General features: G+C 43.4%; 1 protein-coding gene and 1 non-coding gene across 2 annotated transcripts in view; one reads left to right on the forward strand and one right to left on the reverse strand.

The window, feature by feature from the left end:
- The window catches only part of Dera (deoxyribose-phosphate aldolase), an 83,818-nt gene that overhangs the window by 26,247 nt on the left and 40,016 nt on the right, over positions 1-17,555 (forward strand). Inside the window, exons 5-6 of the mRNA XM_051155517.1 lie at positions 882-1,016; positions 16,968-17,096. Coding sequence (XP_051011474.1) covers positions 882-1,016; positions 16,968-17,096 — 264 coding nt within the window. The remainder of the gene's footprint in view (positions 1-881; positions 1,017-16,967; positions 17,097-17,555) is intronic.
- On the reverse strand, positions 1,533-1,639 carry LOC127197814 (U6 spliceosomal RNA). Its single transcript, XR_007831770.1, has one exon. It is a non-coding gene; the product is annotated as a U6 spliceosomal RNA (small nuclear RNA).

Genomic DNA, 17,555 nt, shown 5'->3' on the forward strand with positions numbered 1-17,555 from the left:
GAGTTAAGAGACAGTTGTGAGCTGCCATGTGGGTGCTGGGAGCCAAAGTTGGGTCCTTTACAAGAGTAGCCAGTGCTTTTAACCACCGAGCCATCTCTCCATGTACCATGTTTGTATATAGCCTCTTGGAGGGGATTGCCAGCATATGTGAGTGCTATTCTCTCGTAGACCTTAGTTTTTCCACCCATCTCGGTGCACCCAGCCTCTCACTTAGGTAACCGGGCAATGTGTTTGGCCTATGATAGCTGACTCGAGGAGTTGTAACTAGAGGAGCGGTCAGCAGGCGTGCTTAGAAGCAGGGATGGGATGAAAAAGTTCTGGTTTTCAGACCCTTTAGGTGTGCGTTCTTTCTTCTCAGGTGTTCTTGGCCCTTTCCTGCACTCACAGGCCCTTTTCCTCCTGCCTGACTTCTGCTTGGTCTCAGCTGCCTGGCTGCTTGTTTTAATAGACACGGGGAGGAACCTGGCTTACAGTTAGTCGGCTTGCTCCAGTTCACTACGTCTATTCTTGAGTAAATGGAGATTAGACAGGCAAATGGGCAAAACAAGAAAGCCAGCTTGAAACAACCAGGCTCTGTCACGGGAAGCCTCATCAGTGTTTACTCCTGTTGACTAGCGTATTTAGTTGGTAGTTACTGAGCGTGCCTTGCAAACGTCTCCACAGCAGCTGGACTTCTGGTCTTCTGGAGAGTACCACGCTACGATTTCCCCTACATCCCTCGTCTCCGCTTTGTTCTGTGCGGTGTGAGCCTTGTTAAAGCACCATTCGTGTGCTCATCTCTAAATGCCGTACTTACGAACTGAGCTATTGAAGTTTATTTTTGTTCTTTCCTCCTTCCCTTCCTCTCTCCCTCCGTTTTCCTCCTTTTAAATCTCTCCCAGTGGCCACTGGCTTTCCAGCCGGACAGACTCATTTGAAGACGCGGTTGGAAGAGGTCAGATTGGCAGTGGAGGATGGAGCTACCGAAATCGACGTGGTCATTAACAGGACCCTGGTGCTCACTGGCCAGTGGAAAGGTGGGTGCTAGTTGTATCTCTCAGGGAGCCCCAGCCCTTCCTGGGGGGGTCATGTGGGGATCTGGAAGGGAGGCAGCAGGACTTACGAATCAAGTTCCAGGTAAGACTGTGCCTCTCCATTCTCCTATGAGTCTATGTTGGTTTCTGTCTGCAGGAACTTGTTACATCCCTTTGTGTAATTAGGCACATAGTCATTCCATGCAGTCAAATCAGTTTAAAAATATTACTTTGCTTCTCTTTTGGAAGAGTTATTACTGCTCTGTACTGTTTTGTTATACGGTACATAAATCACTCCAGGCAAGTCTTCTAAGCAGGGTGTCTTCTAGTATGTTGGGGGAGGTTACCCTTTTTTACGTTAATCTTTGCGGGCTTTGAGGACGTGCACTATTTTTTTTTTTTTTTTTTTTTTGTTTTTTCGAGACAGGGTCTCTCTGTGTTAGCCTTGGCTGTCCTGGACTCGCTTTGTAGACCAGGCTGGCCTCGAACTCACAGCGATCCACCTGCCTCTGCCGCCCAAAAAATATGGAACGCTTCACGAATTTGCATGTCATCCTTGCGCAGGGGCCATGCTAGTCTTCTCTGTATCGTTCCAATTTTAGTACATGTGCTGCCGAAGCGAGCACGAGGACGCGTACTATTAATATGTTTATCAAGTGTGTTTTCACTACCATAGATGTTACTGCACACTCATCAGTAGGGTTGGTGTTTTGTTGTCATGCCAGGCTGTAATAGGTAACATCTGCACCAGTCACAGGATGCTGCTTTTCATCGAGGTATGAAACAATCAAATGAATTTTACCTGTTTGTATATATATCTTGTATCCTAAAGATGAGAACGTTAATAACTAAAATAAATACAGTACTCTCTGAAAAACACTACCATAGCAAGTGATTTAACTAACATTTTAAATGAAACTAATATATATATGAAACTGATATATATGAATGAAACTAATATATGTACATATATTTTATATATATATATATATATATATGCCAAGATAATATGTTGTTTCTTAATAGATGTCCATATCAAGTAAAATACCTATTTTAAGATGGAAGGTCAGTGGGTCACTGTTAATTCAGTTTTCACTTATTTGTGTGTATATGGGGGCTCTTCTATGCCAGGGCTCAGCCGCGGAGATCAGAGGACAACTTCCGGGAGTCGGTTCTCTCCTTCCTCCATGCGCATCCTGGGGATCAAGCTCAGGTCATCAGGCTTGGTTTTCAGCTTGGAGAGTTAGCTACATTTTATAGTCTCTCCTATTTCCTTCTGCTTTTCCTATATATATTTTTTAATTTTGTAATTATATTTATGTACAGAAAACAGTGTACTGTGTACATTTAACCCAGTTTAGTGGTGAGTTCTTTTTGTTTGTTTTGTTGTTGTTGTTTTGGTTTTTTGAGACAGGGTTTCTTTGTGTAGCCTTGGTTGTCCTAGACTTGCTTTGTAGACCAGGCTGGCTTTGAACTCACAGCCATCCGCCTGCCTCTGCCTCACAAGTGATGGGATTAAAGGCGTGCGCCACCACCCTCCTCTGTCTCCCCCCCGCCACCCCACCCTGCTTATAGCGAGTTCTTTAGCCTCTGCCTTTTCCAGCTTGGCAATGTGAGCAGCAGATTTAGGACCCAGGACGTTGCCTCCCCAGCGGCAACAGATCTCATTGTATCTGTCATTGTAATTGGTCCTAATAGCTTCCACCAGTTTAGCCAGAGCAGCCTTGTCTTCTGAGTTAACCAACCTGTGTGACTTGCAAGTGGTGCAAGTCTTCCTGTGGACCAGCCACCCGAGCCTGGCGGTTTTCTTGCTGATGCAGTAGGGGACCCCCCCCCCAATCTTTTTTTTTTTTTTTTTTTTTTTTTTTTTAATTTATTTATTATGTATACACTGCTCTGCCTGTACACACACTTGCAGGCCAGAAGAGGGCACCAGATTACATTATAGATGATTGTGAACCACCATGTGGTTGCTGGGAATTGAACTCAGGACGTCTGGAAGAGCAGTCAGTGCTCTTAACCTCTGAGCCATCTCTCCAGCCCCCCCCCCCCAATCTTTCGACACAGAACAGGTAGGAAAAACTCCAGCTCAATGGGGCAGTCACCACCAGCTGAGCCTTCTTGTTTTCCACCAAGGTGTGTTGATCCCGCTCGAAGGACAGTTGGTCTCTAAGTTGGGATGTCCCATTTCCGAGCAGCTTTCTTCTCAGCACGGGCCAGTAGCCTTTGCTTCTTCTCTTACTTTGTCTCTGGCCTGTACTTGTGGAGAAGCTTAAGCAACTGGGTAGCTGTTTGCGGGGGCCAGGGCCTGAGTGAGCTGGCTAATAATAGCAGGAGGTACTTTGAGTCGCCTAGAGAGCATGGCCCTTTGCTGCTGCAGCCTGACGTAGTATAGCGGGGCCATTTAATGAAGCGAGTGAGATCTCTTTTGGGCGGGATGTCCTGCCCGATGCTGAAGTTCTTGTGTCTTTAGGCCACCTTCTTCCACTTGGCCTTCTTTACCTTGGCCATCTTGCTGGGCTAGAGGAGAGCGCTATACGGCCATTCTTGACAGTTGCAAATATCTTTTTTTTTAATTGTGCACCCCCCCCCCACTTTCATATTGTTGCCTGTGTGTGCTTTGGGCATTCTTAATCCTTCTTAAAAGTCATACATTATATATATTCTTGTTCCTGTGTATTCTGTTTTATCTGCTTTTGGTCACAGGTTTCAGTGTTGTAGATAATGTAAATATGCATACTATTTTAAACAAATCTGAAAGTATATGTCCTTTATGTCTTTTATAAGCAGATGGGGACAGATGTGTATTTTATAATATACCCTGTGCTCTTGCTCTCAAGTTCTACTAATTGAAAAATAAAATCCAATAGGAGAAGGGTCTTGATGCAATTGGCTATCCCTTAACAGACTTAGGAATGGCTGCTTTTGAGATAATAATTTCTCTAAAGTAGGCATTTCCACAAAATATAATAACACATTTTTGTCCTAGGCCATACTTTTCCATTAACTTTTTTTTATGGTGTTAATAACCTCTTGACCCAAACCAAATCGAAAAGAAACATTTAATGCTAGAAATTTATTTCTAAATAGAAGCCAGCAGTGACTTAAACCTTTTCCTCTCTGCAGTATTTTGTCTTAATTTTGATTCTCAGCTTGATGATAAATTGTGTTATTCACTGTCCTGTTTTTATATTAGGTGTTTACAGAACTAAGAGTCTCTTACTCGTTTTGTGGAATGTGCCAGTGGGAAAGCCCACCAGGCTGCTACATTTTCTGTCTTGGGCCCTGCCCTCCTCCCTGCTCTGAGGTTTGTGAGCTACTTTGTATAATAGTTGCTTTTCTCATCACTGCAACACAATACCCAATACAAGCCACTTAGGAAAGGAAGGGCTTGCCTTGGCTCACAGTCTGAGATACAGTCCATCAAGGCAAAGACATCGTTTCAAAATCTAAAGTTAAGATTCAGAGAGAGATGAATGCAATATTCAGTTTGCTTTTAGTTCAGTCTGGGGTCCAGGGGAGGACCACTGCCTCCTATATTCAGGGCCTATTCTTCTCAGTAACCCAGTCTAGAAGTTCCCTCACATGTGTGCCCAGACTTGTTTCTAGAGGATTCTGGATCCCAGCAGGTGGACAATAAAGATCACTTGTTATACTTTGTAAAGCAGAGATAGAAAAACAGAAACAGACCCAGCTGTTTAGAATGCCTCCTGACCATGTCCCATAGCCCAGAAGCACGTGGTCCCATGTTGTGTGCTCCCTGAGCTCTGCGGGGAGTCTGGACATGAGTTCCCTGTCATAGGCAGGGCTTCTGTTGCTGTGAAGAGACACTGTGACTGTGGCAGCTCTTGTAAATGAAAGCATTTAGTTAGGCTTGCTTACAGTTTCGGAGGTTTAGTCCATTGTCATCGTGGCGGGGAGAGTGGTGGCATGCAGGCATCCTCTACATCTGGAACCACAGGCAGCTAGAAGAGAGAGACACTGGTCCTGCATTGGGCTTTTGAAACCCCAGAGCCTACCCCTAGGGGCACACTTATTCTAGCAAGGCCTCGCCTCCTCCAATAAAGCCACACCTCCTAATCCTTTCAAATAGTGCCACTCCCTAAGTATTCAAATATATAAGTCTGTAGGGGTCATATTCCCATTCTTCTTGTTCCTTTAAATATATATATATATATATATATATTAGTGTTTTGCCTGCATGTATGTATATATATATATATATATATATATATATATATATATTACATGTATTCCTGGTACCCAAGGAGGCCAGAAGAAGGTGTTAGATCACCTGGAACTAGAGTTACAGATGTGGGGGCTACGGGGAATAGGACTCAGGTCCTTCACAAGAGTATCCAGTACTCTTAACCACTGAGCCATCTCCATAGCTCCATCCTCAGTTCCCTTTGAAAGACCCTGTCATGTCTCAGCTTTGCCAGGTATCTGGCTCTCGCGTTGTCCTTGTGGCGTCTGTGCCAGCAGAAGCCTCTGTTGCATGGCTCCCCTCCCGCAAGTTGAGGTGTTTACTCTGTGCCATGGCCATCATCGTCGCTGTGCGTTGCCAGCCCCTTCCTTCTCGTTTATTCCCATAAGGGTTTTCTACTTAAAAGCAAAACTCCCCTTTGTTGATAGCTGCAGCTCCCTTTCTTTTTTGCTCTGCACCACTGGACTCCTTAAGCAACCGCTGTCTCTCTTTTGTAGTCTGTAAGCGCGATGGCAGTGGCCTCTCATTTCCCAGTGTCCAGGCTCTGCAGTTTGATATTCAGCCCTGTTCAGCCTTTGACAGGGTAAACTGTCCTTTCCTTCTGAAACACCGTTTTGCTGTGACTGTGACTTCACATTCCTGAGGTTCCCTGTCACTTTTCAGCATCCTCTTTTCTTGGTGCCACGTTCCTGCATGTCCACTGTCCTCCCTCAGGTGTTCTGTCCCGGAGTGACTTCTCCTCATGCTGTTCAGATCCCCGTAGAGAGCCATGTGGGCTGTCAGAGCTCTGAGCACTAGCTCCCTCATCTGCTCGGTCGACCTGTGTGCTCTAGCCTCTGTCCTCACTCCTGCTCAGCTATGATGCTCTTCATCATCCCCAGAGAACCAGAGACTCAGAATCAGAGTCTCCTGAAGTCAGGCCATCTAGTCACGTGAGAAAGAAACGCGTCAAAGCAGGTACCCTTCCCTCTATTAACAATTTGATGAAGAAGTCGTATTTAGATTCGGTACTTTCTTGACTTTTCAGGATGTTTTTGTTGGTGGTTGAGCTATCTTGAGTGTGGCGATGCACAGGAGCTGCTGAGTACCCTGAGCGGTGCTCACTGCTGTGGTCTCTAGTTACATAGCGCTTTTTATTGAATCTTACCTCAGCCCTTGTAGCCTGGTCCTTTTCTGTTAAGCCTTTTCCCAGCAGCCATGTTTAGCACTTTCACACTGCCCTGTCTTGATAGTCACTGGCTTCTGCTCATGCAGACATGTGTGTATTTGTCACTTCTGAGACAGAGACCAGGGTTGTGTGGACTCTCAGAATTACTTGACAAGTATTTCCCTAGTTCTCGATCCACACGTTCCTGGCCTGGTTTTAATGTGGTGTTGACGTTGGCACCTAACTTGCGTTTCTTAGTTAGCTTAAAAGCTTTTGCTACGAGGGGCTCATGTCCACACACTCTATGAGCAGGCTTTGGTAACTGCTTGCCTTCCATAGCCGATATATGTAGGGCTGCTCTCATTTCTGCCACAAAGAGATCTCTCATATGTTTACCAGGGACCTGAAGAAGTTCAGAATTTGGATCTTGCTCAGAGCCTAGTTCTGTGAGCCTTAGGAGCAGAGCTGCCTTTGCTGGCCGTGGGGAGCAAGTCTCCATGGGCACCTGCAGTCGTAGGCAGTTCAGACACAGATTTTCTGCTGCAGCCATATTCAGTGAAGCAGTCGCGCTGTTGTCCATTCCCCGTGTCCACAACCTCGTCCTCTCCCCGTCTTTCAGTTGCTCACTCTTGTTGCCCTCTGAGCCTAGTTTGTAGCATGCACACTTAACACTGTGAAATTTCAAGAGCAAAGCCAGTCTGTCTTTCATTTTCTCCTGTGAACTGGACACTAAATCCCTGAAATCTGGTCAATAATTTGCCTTTTGGTATTTACTTACTTTTTTTTTTTTTTTTAACAGAAGAAGAATGGGGGATCCCCGAAAAGAATTTATTCTTGTTTCTTTTTATAGAGCTGTTATTAATAGTAGCTCATCAGAGAAGCTATTTCTAAATCTATAGATACTTTTGGGAGTGTAATCACATAATCCATAGTTTGTAGTTCCTCTGTCTTTGGTTTTTTATAACAGAGAGTCTGGAGATAGAAGAACCAGTGCTTTTATTGGCTTTGTTTTTTATACTATGATTCTTCAACATTTCAATAGTATTGGCAAAAATATGTGTGTTTTATTTCTTGTAGGTTATTTTACTGCTGGGTGATTTATTAAGCTCATTTTCGTTTTACCCTTACAAGTTTAATTAATTGCTCTGGCGATGAAACCATGTTCTTGAACATTTTGTGACTTTTTTTGGTATGAAAGGTTGCCGTACAATTTTATATTAAGTGGTTTACAGTACATATAATTATCCTAAGCATTATTTTCAGGACATTCTTGTGCAGTGTTGAACATCTCTCTAGCACTCAAAAATAATTGCTTAGATATGTTTGCTAGCAATTATTTTCTAAACTGCTTTTGAACAGCAAGAAACAAGAAAAACTGGCTTATGACTTTCAGGCAGGAATCGGGTGTGTAAAGTCGTGGAGTCTTACCCAAATCGCAGTTTTATGTGTGCAGGATGCACTAGTGTGGCCCTTCTACAGTTAGACCTAGGATGCTTTTCCAGAAAATGCTATGGACTCCCAGATGCTGTGAAACTGACTATAGAAAAGAGAATGTTCTAGTTGCTGGTGGCAAGATGGGGTGTGTGTGGGGGGCGGGGTGCAGTTTGCAGAAATAGACTCTGTCATCAAGCTGCAGGGAGGGTTCATCACTGGTTAGGGAGTTAAGAGCAGGAAGCTGTGGTGAGCCGTTGTATGGTGAAGAGCCTGTAGACAGCAGTTTTGCACTACATCTCAAAAAGCTAAAAGAAAAAAATATTCAGTGTTTTCGCCGTAAAGAAATGACAAGTGTCTGAGGAGATAGATATGTCTGCACTGACATAAATATCAAACAAAACATGCATGCATTGAAATATCTCATGGTACCCCATTAACTCGTACAGTTTTTGTATTTTTATTTATCAGTTAAAAAAAAAAAATAGATGTAAGAAAGAAACCAAACCCAAACAAAATCACAACGCAGTCTGACTTTCCGCCTCCTGTCTACCCCTGGACCCAAGCTGTTGACGCACACAGGCCTTGCTGGTGAGACCGAGCTCGTGACTGCTGTCATAGCTGCAGTGCCACGCAGCCTCCCCTGCTCCTCAGCCAGGAGTGATGGGGCAGAGGGTGGGTTCTGACTTCACTTCTCATCAGCATTGCGGTAGTGGGAGGGACCCCAGGGACAGGCTGGTGACGACTCCCGTGAGGTGTGTGACAATATTGATTAAGTACCCACAGTGTGATATATCCTGGTCTTCTGGTACACCCCCTTCAAAGTCCTGACAGCCTCATTATAAGTCAAAACATTTATTATGCGTTTCTTACGTGACATCACTCTACCAGCCGCTTCTCTGGTGTATGTGTTTTGTTAAATTTTGCATTATTCTGACTAATTTGCAGTCATGGTATTTGAGTTCTATTTTCATTTGTCAGTCATCTTTTATAATAGCCTTCCAAATTATTATTTTTCTGGTACGTGGCAAGAATTGTTCTTTCTTCTTTTCTCTTTAAATGAGGAATTCTCAGTTTTGTAATGTTTGAATTTTAAACAATGAACATCTATTACTTGGAAGTATGTGAGCAGAAAAAAATAATAAGGACTCTAGGGGATAGAGTGATGAGGTAGGCAAAGACCGTTGTTTATCACGGCCAAAAACCTGGAACCTTAGGCTTTTAATGACAGGAAAATGATTGAGTAAAATTTTACATCTGTATAATGGAAGATTGTATGGCCATTAAAAATTATATCATATATACATATGTACACACACATATATGTACACACACACACATACACACAGAAAGTTGTAGCATAAAGGTAAGCAGGTTATAAAATATGTCCCATAAAAAATCGTGTTTTTAAAACGTTCAGCACCATAGACTAGTTGACGGTCACAAAAGCCCCCCATGAGAAAAATACTTAGATTCTAAACAAGCTTTAAAAATTTTCAAATATGTTGTTTTAAGTTTCAGTTTTGAGTAATTTTATTAAACCTATAGAAAATTGCAAAAATAGTGTGCAGAACTGAAGTTTACTCGCCACTCAGATTCTTCTGCTGTACAATTCTGTTATTTATCTTTTTGGATTTTTTGGTTGTTTTTGCATATGTATGTGTATATATATATAATACATAAACATAATTTCATAAAGTATTTGAAGCTAGTTTATATACCTGTTGACGCATTACTCTTAACTACTTTTCTGTGCATTCTCAAGAAATGAAGGCAAGATGACAGCACACCAGAGCATTCCGTTGTGTCCCACATTAGATGCACAGGTTCCGTTCAGGTTTCTGAGGTGCCCAGTGACACTGTCAGGTCTACATCAGTCATGCCTATCTCTTTTTCCTTCTTCAGTGTGGAACAGTCCCCAGTTTTTTCTTGTGTTTGAAGAGTGCAGCTCTGTTATTAATAATGTACAAGCTGTGTTGTAGGGGCCGCAGACACAACTCAGTCGGTAGAGTGGTTGTCCAGGATGTACGAAGCCCTAGATTTGATCGCCAGCATCTCGTAAAACATGTTGATGCATCCTGCGCCCAGCACATGGGAGGCAGGGGCCAGAGGCTTGAGAATTCAAGGTCATCTTCAGCTATATAACAAGTTGGAGGCCAGCCTGGGCTACGTGAGACCTTATTTCAAACATACACATAAGACTCCAAGGTCAGACTTACTTTTTTTTTTTTCCTACTATTAGGTTCAAGTTATGTATTTGGGAATAAATGCTAGAGTTTTTCTTCATTCTTTGACAGTCACGAGATATGAACCTGCCCAGTTCTTGAGGATAAGTTTTGCTGGGCTAGGATGATTTCTGCCAAGTTTCTACATCATAAAAATCAGTATCTTCTTTTTAATAAGTAGTTATGTTGATAATGAATAAAGATTGTTTCAGACTATGTTAATATCCCTCTCATAACGCAACTTTTATCCAGCATTTCTCCACCCAGTGATGCTTCTTCAGCTATATTCCAGTGGTTATGGCAGAAGCCAGTTCTCTGGTGGGATCATTCCATCTACACTTCCTGTCCCGCCTGCTTCCCTCCCTCTCTGCCTCCCTCCCTCTCTGCCTCCCCCTCTTTCCCCCTCCCTTTTTGTAAGAACTCACAGATTTCTTTTGGATTAACTTGGCAGTAATCTTCTACTGTAAGTTTTTAACTCCCTTTTGATCCCTTTGCAGTTTTGAAAATATCTTAATCGACATACATAATAGCAAGCTTCAACTATGGCGTTTTTCACGATACACAGGCTTGGGCTTCACTCATATTCACACACAATCCTCTCCTCCCCCCACCCCCCATTGGCCACTCCCTCCCTCTAGTGTCTCTTCTGCTTTCAGGACACATGTAGAACTGTCTAGAGAAACCCGCATGCGGTCCTCCTCTGCAGTGTTCTCCCCTGCCCCTCCCCCCCTCCTCCCACAGTCTCCCTTCCACTTTCATGTCATAATATCATTGTGATCTTTGACACTCATACTGTCTGACATTTGCTCAGTGGGAGAGACTTCAGACTGCCTCCCGTGCCCTCTCAGGGAGAGACTGAGACTTCAGACTGCCTCCCGTGCCCTCTCAGGGAGAGACTGAGACTTCAGACTGCCTCCCGTGCCCTCTCAGGGAGAGACTGAGACTTCAGACTGCCTCCCGTGCCCTCTCAGGAAGAGACTGAGACTTCAAACTGCCTCCCGTGCCCTCTCAGGGAGAGACTGAGACTTCAGACTGCCTCCCGTGCCCTCTCAGGAAGAGACTGAGACTTCAGACTGCCTCCCGTGCCCTCTCAGGAAGAGACTGAGACTTCAGACTGCCTCCCGTGCCCTCTCAGGGAGAGACTGAGACTTCAGACTGCCTCCCGTGCCCTCTCAGGGAGAGACTGAGACTTCAGACTGCCTCCCGTGCCCTCTCAATGTGCCCGTCATTCTTTACAGCCTCCTTTCTTTGTTATAGAAGATGATTCAGGGTTGTCTTTGACTTTCTTTAAGGCCTTTACCCTGGAAACAGCTATTTTCCAAGAACCTCAGTTTCCTTTCTTGAAGAAACTAAGATCTGGGTGCCAGACACATTTGCCACTGTTAAGGTGCTGTTGTTGCTGTGAGCACTGAATGTACACATAGACACAACATTCATGAGCACACACCTGCAGTTGTATCTGTTTGTCTACCTGCCTATTCCTATGTGTGTGTATATGCATCTGTCTGTCTGTCTGTCTGTCTGTCTATCATCTCTATATCTATATCATCTATTGTCTATCTTCTATCTATCTATCATCTATCTATCTTTATCATCTATTATCTATCATCTATCTATCCATCCATCCATCCATCCATCCATCCATCCATCCATCCATGTACCTTAGAGTCATTGAATTCACAGATAATCTGTATTATGATCCAGCACCTCAGGTGTTATCCTCACATCCCCCCCTCCCATTTTTATGTTTTTCTTTCATGTTACTAAGAAATCTTGTTCCCATGAATGTCAGTACGGCCATGTGCTTGGTCAATGTTCACATGATCATTTCCATTGTATGGAGCATTTTTGAGACTCTTTGACCATCTCCCTGCCCAGTCCTTCTGACTGCATTCAACAAATCCTAGCCCACAGTTCTTAGCACTCACCTGTTAGAGTGCCCATCTCTTTTTCGTGGCATCTCTGTTCAAAGGTGTCCCAAGTCTGCTGTGAAATACTAGTTCTCTGCCTGTCTCTGCTCTCAAGGCCCGGGGTAGTTGGGAATGCCTCGTCCCTCTGCCATCTGCAGAGATGTGCCACAACCCAGTTTCTGAGTTGTTCCGAGTCTGCGGTGAGGCCAGTGCTCTCAGTTCTAACAGCTTAAGCTTTTAGAGTAAACCAGAGCTTCATCTTCATTTCCCATGTGCCTGTTATTAAAGGTGGGCACCAGAGAAGCATAATTAGTTGATTACCTTCATAATCATCCGAATAATTACTTTTACCTCTATTCTCAGAACTTGAAAAATGGCTGTGAAATGAAGAAAAATGGAGCTTAGGGGAAGTTCAGTAACTCTGTCAAGTGCCATAACTAATTAGTAGACATGGGGCCTGGAAAGTCCTGATATAAACCTGTGGGCACTGCAGAGGGCCACCAGAGGAATTCATAAATTGTGTACGTGTGTTCTGGGGGGTGGGGTGAGGGCAGGTATGCATGTATTTGTGTGTGTGCATGTGGAGGCCAGAGGACATAACTCTTCAAATGCCACCCATTCTATTTATTGAGACAGGGTCTCTTTCTGGCATGAGCCTGCTGATTTCTCTAGGTGAGGTGGGCAGCAATCCCAGGGACCCTCTATGCCAGTGCAGAGATGGTTGTTGGCACATGCCTCCATGCCTGGCTTGTTTTTTATGGCTTCTTGATTCTTCATGTTTTTGTAGCAAACACTTTATCAGCTGAGCTGTCTGCTTATCTGTCAAAAATGTTCTATATGGAAGGATAAGTATTTCATGTTCCTGAATGACCTTTAAACCTTTCATACCCTGGAATGAGAGCCAGGATTTCAGTGCCCAACTCTAGTGAATAATTTAAAGTAGATGAGAGCCGGCCTGTATTTAGAGTCTAGGTTTTGATTACTCTATTACCTTGTGAAGTTCTATGGATTTCTGGAAAATGCATTTCATTTGTAGTATGCACTGGGGTGATGTCGGGTGTGTGTGTGTGTGTTTGGGTGTGTGTGTGTATTCTGTGCTCTCTACTAGAAGTATTGGAGGAAGTACAATCTTTTATTTTCATGAATATGAGTATTTTGCTTGTATGTATGTCTGTGTGTCACATGGATGCCTGGTGCTCACGGAGGTCAGAAGAGAGCATCAGATCCTCTGGAACCAGGCTTATAGATGACTGTGATCTATCATGTGGGTGCTGGAACTCGAACCTGGGTCCTCTGCAAGATTGTCCAGTGCTCTTCACCACTGAGCCCTGTCTCCTGCCTGAGGAAGTACACTCTTACTCAGAATCTGAAGACGCCAAGTTCTCTCATCTCTGTCCCACTAGATAAGATGTGAGGGTCTCTCCACATTTCACCTTTCATGGCTGAAGTGGGGAACGTACAGGGGTCATTCCAAGGACGCAGAGGAAAGGCTTAGCATTTTGAAGGGAAGATGCTATGAAAACTTAAGTCTTTTTATTCTTTAATTAATCACACCTCATGGAGAATCATATTGGAAGGAGCATCGCTTTCCTTTATCTGTTATTGGGAACATCTTCCACTCAAATAGTCAAATAGCAATTACAACAGACGCATACCCTCCTCCTGTCCTTTTCTGGCGTGGAGGGGCATCTATCCGTCACTTTCTGCTTGTGGTACTTACTGTACCCAAAGAAAAGTATCTGCTGAGTGTGGTAGGAGACTTAATTTGAGTGTGGCTGGGTTTTATTTCAGCCATCAAATTCTTTCCTTTACATACGTCATGGTTTCCCAGTGTCTGTCACTAAAGTCAAGGAATAGCACATAAAACTACCTGTGTACGAGTTGTACTTTTTCAGGGTTTCTTTGGCTTGGGCTGTGGTGAAGTGGTTGTTTTTTTTCTTGTATGTAACATTTGTAAATTCTCATGATGGTTTCATAAATCTTAGGACAATTCTTACTTTGTGTTAGTCTGTAAAGTTATTTTTGCATTTATGGAAGTATATATGAAAAATGTGGAAAGCTATCATTGAAGAATAAATGCCTACAAATCGCTCCAGTCTCCTGCAGACACATGGATTACTTTATTGAATCTCCCCAGAGATATGTGAGCAAAGTTAGCCCGTCTAAGTAAATAGGCTAGAGAAATAGGGTAATTCTAACACACTTACACAACTCAAACAGCAGTGGCTCTGCTAGCTCTAGTGCCTTTTCTGTTCAGAGGGGGAAAAAAAGACAAAAAATATGGGACAGAGCTAGCTATATCTCAGTGGATAAAGGTATGCTGCTTAGCTTGATAACCAAGTTCAATTCCTGGGCCCCACATGATGGGAGAACCAACTCCTGCAGGTTGACTTCCGGCCTCTCACGCACCTATGCATGGACACCCAATAGATAAAAGCCTAATAAGCAAATAAAATGATATATAGTAAATGTCCCCCAAGACTGCTACCTTGCTTTATTTCCAAAGAGGTTATATTTTATGTTCTTTGAGGAATTCACGTTGAAGCAGGAAAGAGGTAGGGCTCGGGCAGTACAGGGTTCGAGCACGACAATGAGTCTGAGTTCTAAAACTCACATAATAAATCAGGAATTCACAGTGGTCCCCATTTGTATCCCAGCTCTGAACAGACAGAAGCATGCAGATCTCTGGGATTCACTGGGCAGCAAGGCCAGCCGATTGGTGGGACCCTGTTCATAGCTCTCTTTCCTGTTCCCTTGAGTCAAGGTCTCCACAATCCTACACATAGACCACATACACAAAAAGTAGAATAAAACCAAGCTCTAGCTGTGAATGTCATGAAGCTGGTAAAAGGATGTGAGAAATTGGCACATTGAGAATGAAAGGGCACCAGTGCGTAGGTGGCTCCTGCATATCCCTTCTGTTTGGGTTATGAGTTAAAGAACACACCCTCCGGATGGTGGTCATAAAATACAGCTAGTTTTCCTGATTTATTTCTACATGTAAATAAATCCTAGTCATTAAAAAAAATGTAGCTTTTTCTTCAGCATGGTCATAATGGTTTAAGAATTTGTTATTCAGATCAAAGTTCAACAAAAGCTGTAGTTAAATATTTTTTTTAAAGATTTTATCCATATAGCAGAGCTTCTGATCATTACAGGGAGTGAGTCAGGCTATGAAATAGGACTTGTTTTTTTTTTTTTTTTTTTTTTTTTTAAATCAGATATCATAAGATGGAATATCATTTCACCAAAATGCTAAAGTACTAAACTTTATAGCAATGTTTAAGCTTTTCGGAGATTCACAGCATGCCAGGCAAAGTACAAACTAATACTACTATTACTACACACACACACACACACACACACACACACACACACACACACACACACATGTGCATGCGTGCAAACACACATGCACGTGCGCACACACACATATACACCTTTTAATCTTCATAATAACCCAAAGGGCATGCAGGACACAGTAAGGACAGGACTGAGACTGGGCAGAATATTGCCTGAGGTCCTACAGGAAGTGGAGCGACTGCGTCTTCAGTCTTCAGCACACCTGTCCGGCTGCGGAGCCTGTTGTCACCTGCACTAGTTTAGTGTAGAACTCTAAGTCACAGGTTAACTTTGGGTGGCATTCTTCCATCTTTATTCTAAGTCATTGCATTGATTGCTCTTCGAGAGCAGTGCTCTCTTTAGATTCACTATCAGGAAAGGCACCTCCACCCTAGAATCACCCTCCTGAGTTGAAAGGATGTAAATTGTGACTGCATGGTGTGGGTTAGGATTTGAGACAGTCCTGTGCAAGTTGTCACGGTGGGTACCCAGGTCAGATGGCTTTTCCCCACATCAGGTTAAGTGGACAGGGGAAGGCGGTATACAGTGGTGTCACCTAGACCTCCTGTGGGAACAATCTGGTGGTTACAAACCTTCATTTCTACCAGGTCCCCTGTGTTATTTGCTTCAGTCTGTCCGTATGTTAAACAGCTTCCCCTAATCATACCCACAAGCCACCTTGGTCCTCATGGTAGGCGTTTCCATTTCCTGAGTGTAGGAAATTAGGTGGACAGTATGGTAGGGAGTAAAAGCTAAAATCCTGCCATCATGGACAGAAGATTCTTAAGTAGTTTTTTTCTGAAAAAAAATTGATTTTGTTTATTAACATTTTTGTTTCTTTACTAATATTTCTATTCTTTGGTTTATATATTTGTGTATTTTTGTTTCTGCTTGCATTTTATTTGCTCACTGGCTTTTGTTTACTCTGTGGTTTCTGTTTCCTTGAACTGCCTTCCTCAAGTTTATTTTGCCATATGTATATATGCACATATCTTTGTCTGTTTTGTCTGTCTGTCCCTGTCTGATGTAGTTACCAGGCTTTTGGCAGGTACTGTTTGGAGCTCTGGAAGGCCCGGCGTGATCTAGGGTGCACACCTGTACCAAGGGCTTTCACCACGTGCATCCAGTGTTCCCTCCTGGACACACCACTTCCGTGTGGGTGTTTGCTCATGTCCTCTCTTCAGCAGGGGCCACATGTTCTTCCTGCATCATTGTTGGCTATCTCCCAGGAAGGATCTGCTCTGCAGTGTCACAAGAGGACCTATTACCTCTGAGTAGAAGGATTAATAGAAACATCAGGAATTATTTTTTCTCTACCTTGAAAAGTGGTATAGCAGCTATACGTAAGGGGATAAATTTGGTCTTATGTCCTCCCTCAGGCCACAGTCACATGGAAAAGGTAGAAAATATTTATAATTTGCATGTCCTTATAATGGTATTTAAGAAACTTTATGATTCGCTACCCCGGGGCCAGGGCTTAGAAACAGTTTTATGATGGCAAACCAGGCTTTCCTTGTGTAGGATGTGATCCATAGCAGAATGCACTAGGAAATAGTAAATTGGGATAATGTTTAGTAAGTGACAATTGTTCTGTTTCCTAAATCTGAAATGGGTTTTCCTGGCTCTAAAGAGTTGCCACGTCCTGTTACCACTTGCCTGCTTTGTAACTGTCTCAATACTTTTCTTCCACAGCCCTCTACGATGAGATCAGTCAGTTTCGCAAGGCCTGTGGGGAGGCTCATCTCAAAACCATCTTAGCTACGGGAGAACTCGGCTCTTTCACCAACATCTACAAAGCCAGTCTGGTAGCAATGATGGCAGGTAAGCTTTGGGCATTCAGACATGCTTCCTACCGGATTGATGGTTTTAGGAGGGAGGAGTAAATGAAAGCATTTGGACGTTATTGAAAGTAGTCATCAGAGAAATGCAAATCAAAACAACTCTGAGATTCCATCTTACACCCATCAGAATGGCTAAGATCAAAAATTCAAGTGACACCACATGCTGGCGAGGATGTGGAGAGAGGAACACTTCTTCATTGCTGGTGGGAATGCAAACTAGTACAGTCACTTTGGAAATCTATCTGGTACTATCTCAGAAAACTGGGAATAGGGCTTCCTCAAGACCCAGCTATTCCACTCCTTGGAATATACCCAGAAGATGCTCCAGCACACAACAAGAAAATTTGCTCAACCATGTTCATAGCAGCCTTATTCATAATAGCCAGAACATGGAAACAGCCTAAGTGTCCCTCAGTAGAAGAGTGGATAAAGAAACTGT

The sequence above is a fragment of the Acomys russatus genome, chromosome 13 (genome assembly GCF_903995435.1).
Source record: "Acomys russatus chromosome 13, mAcoRus1.1, whole genome shotgun sequence".
NCBI lineage: Eukaryota > Metazoa > Chordata > Mammalia > Rodentia > Muridae > Acomys > Acomys russatus.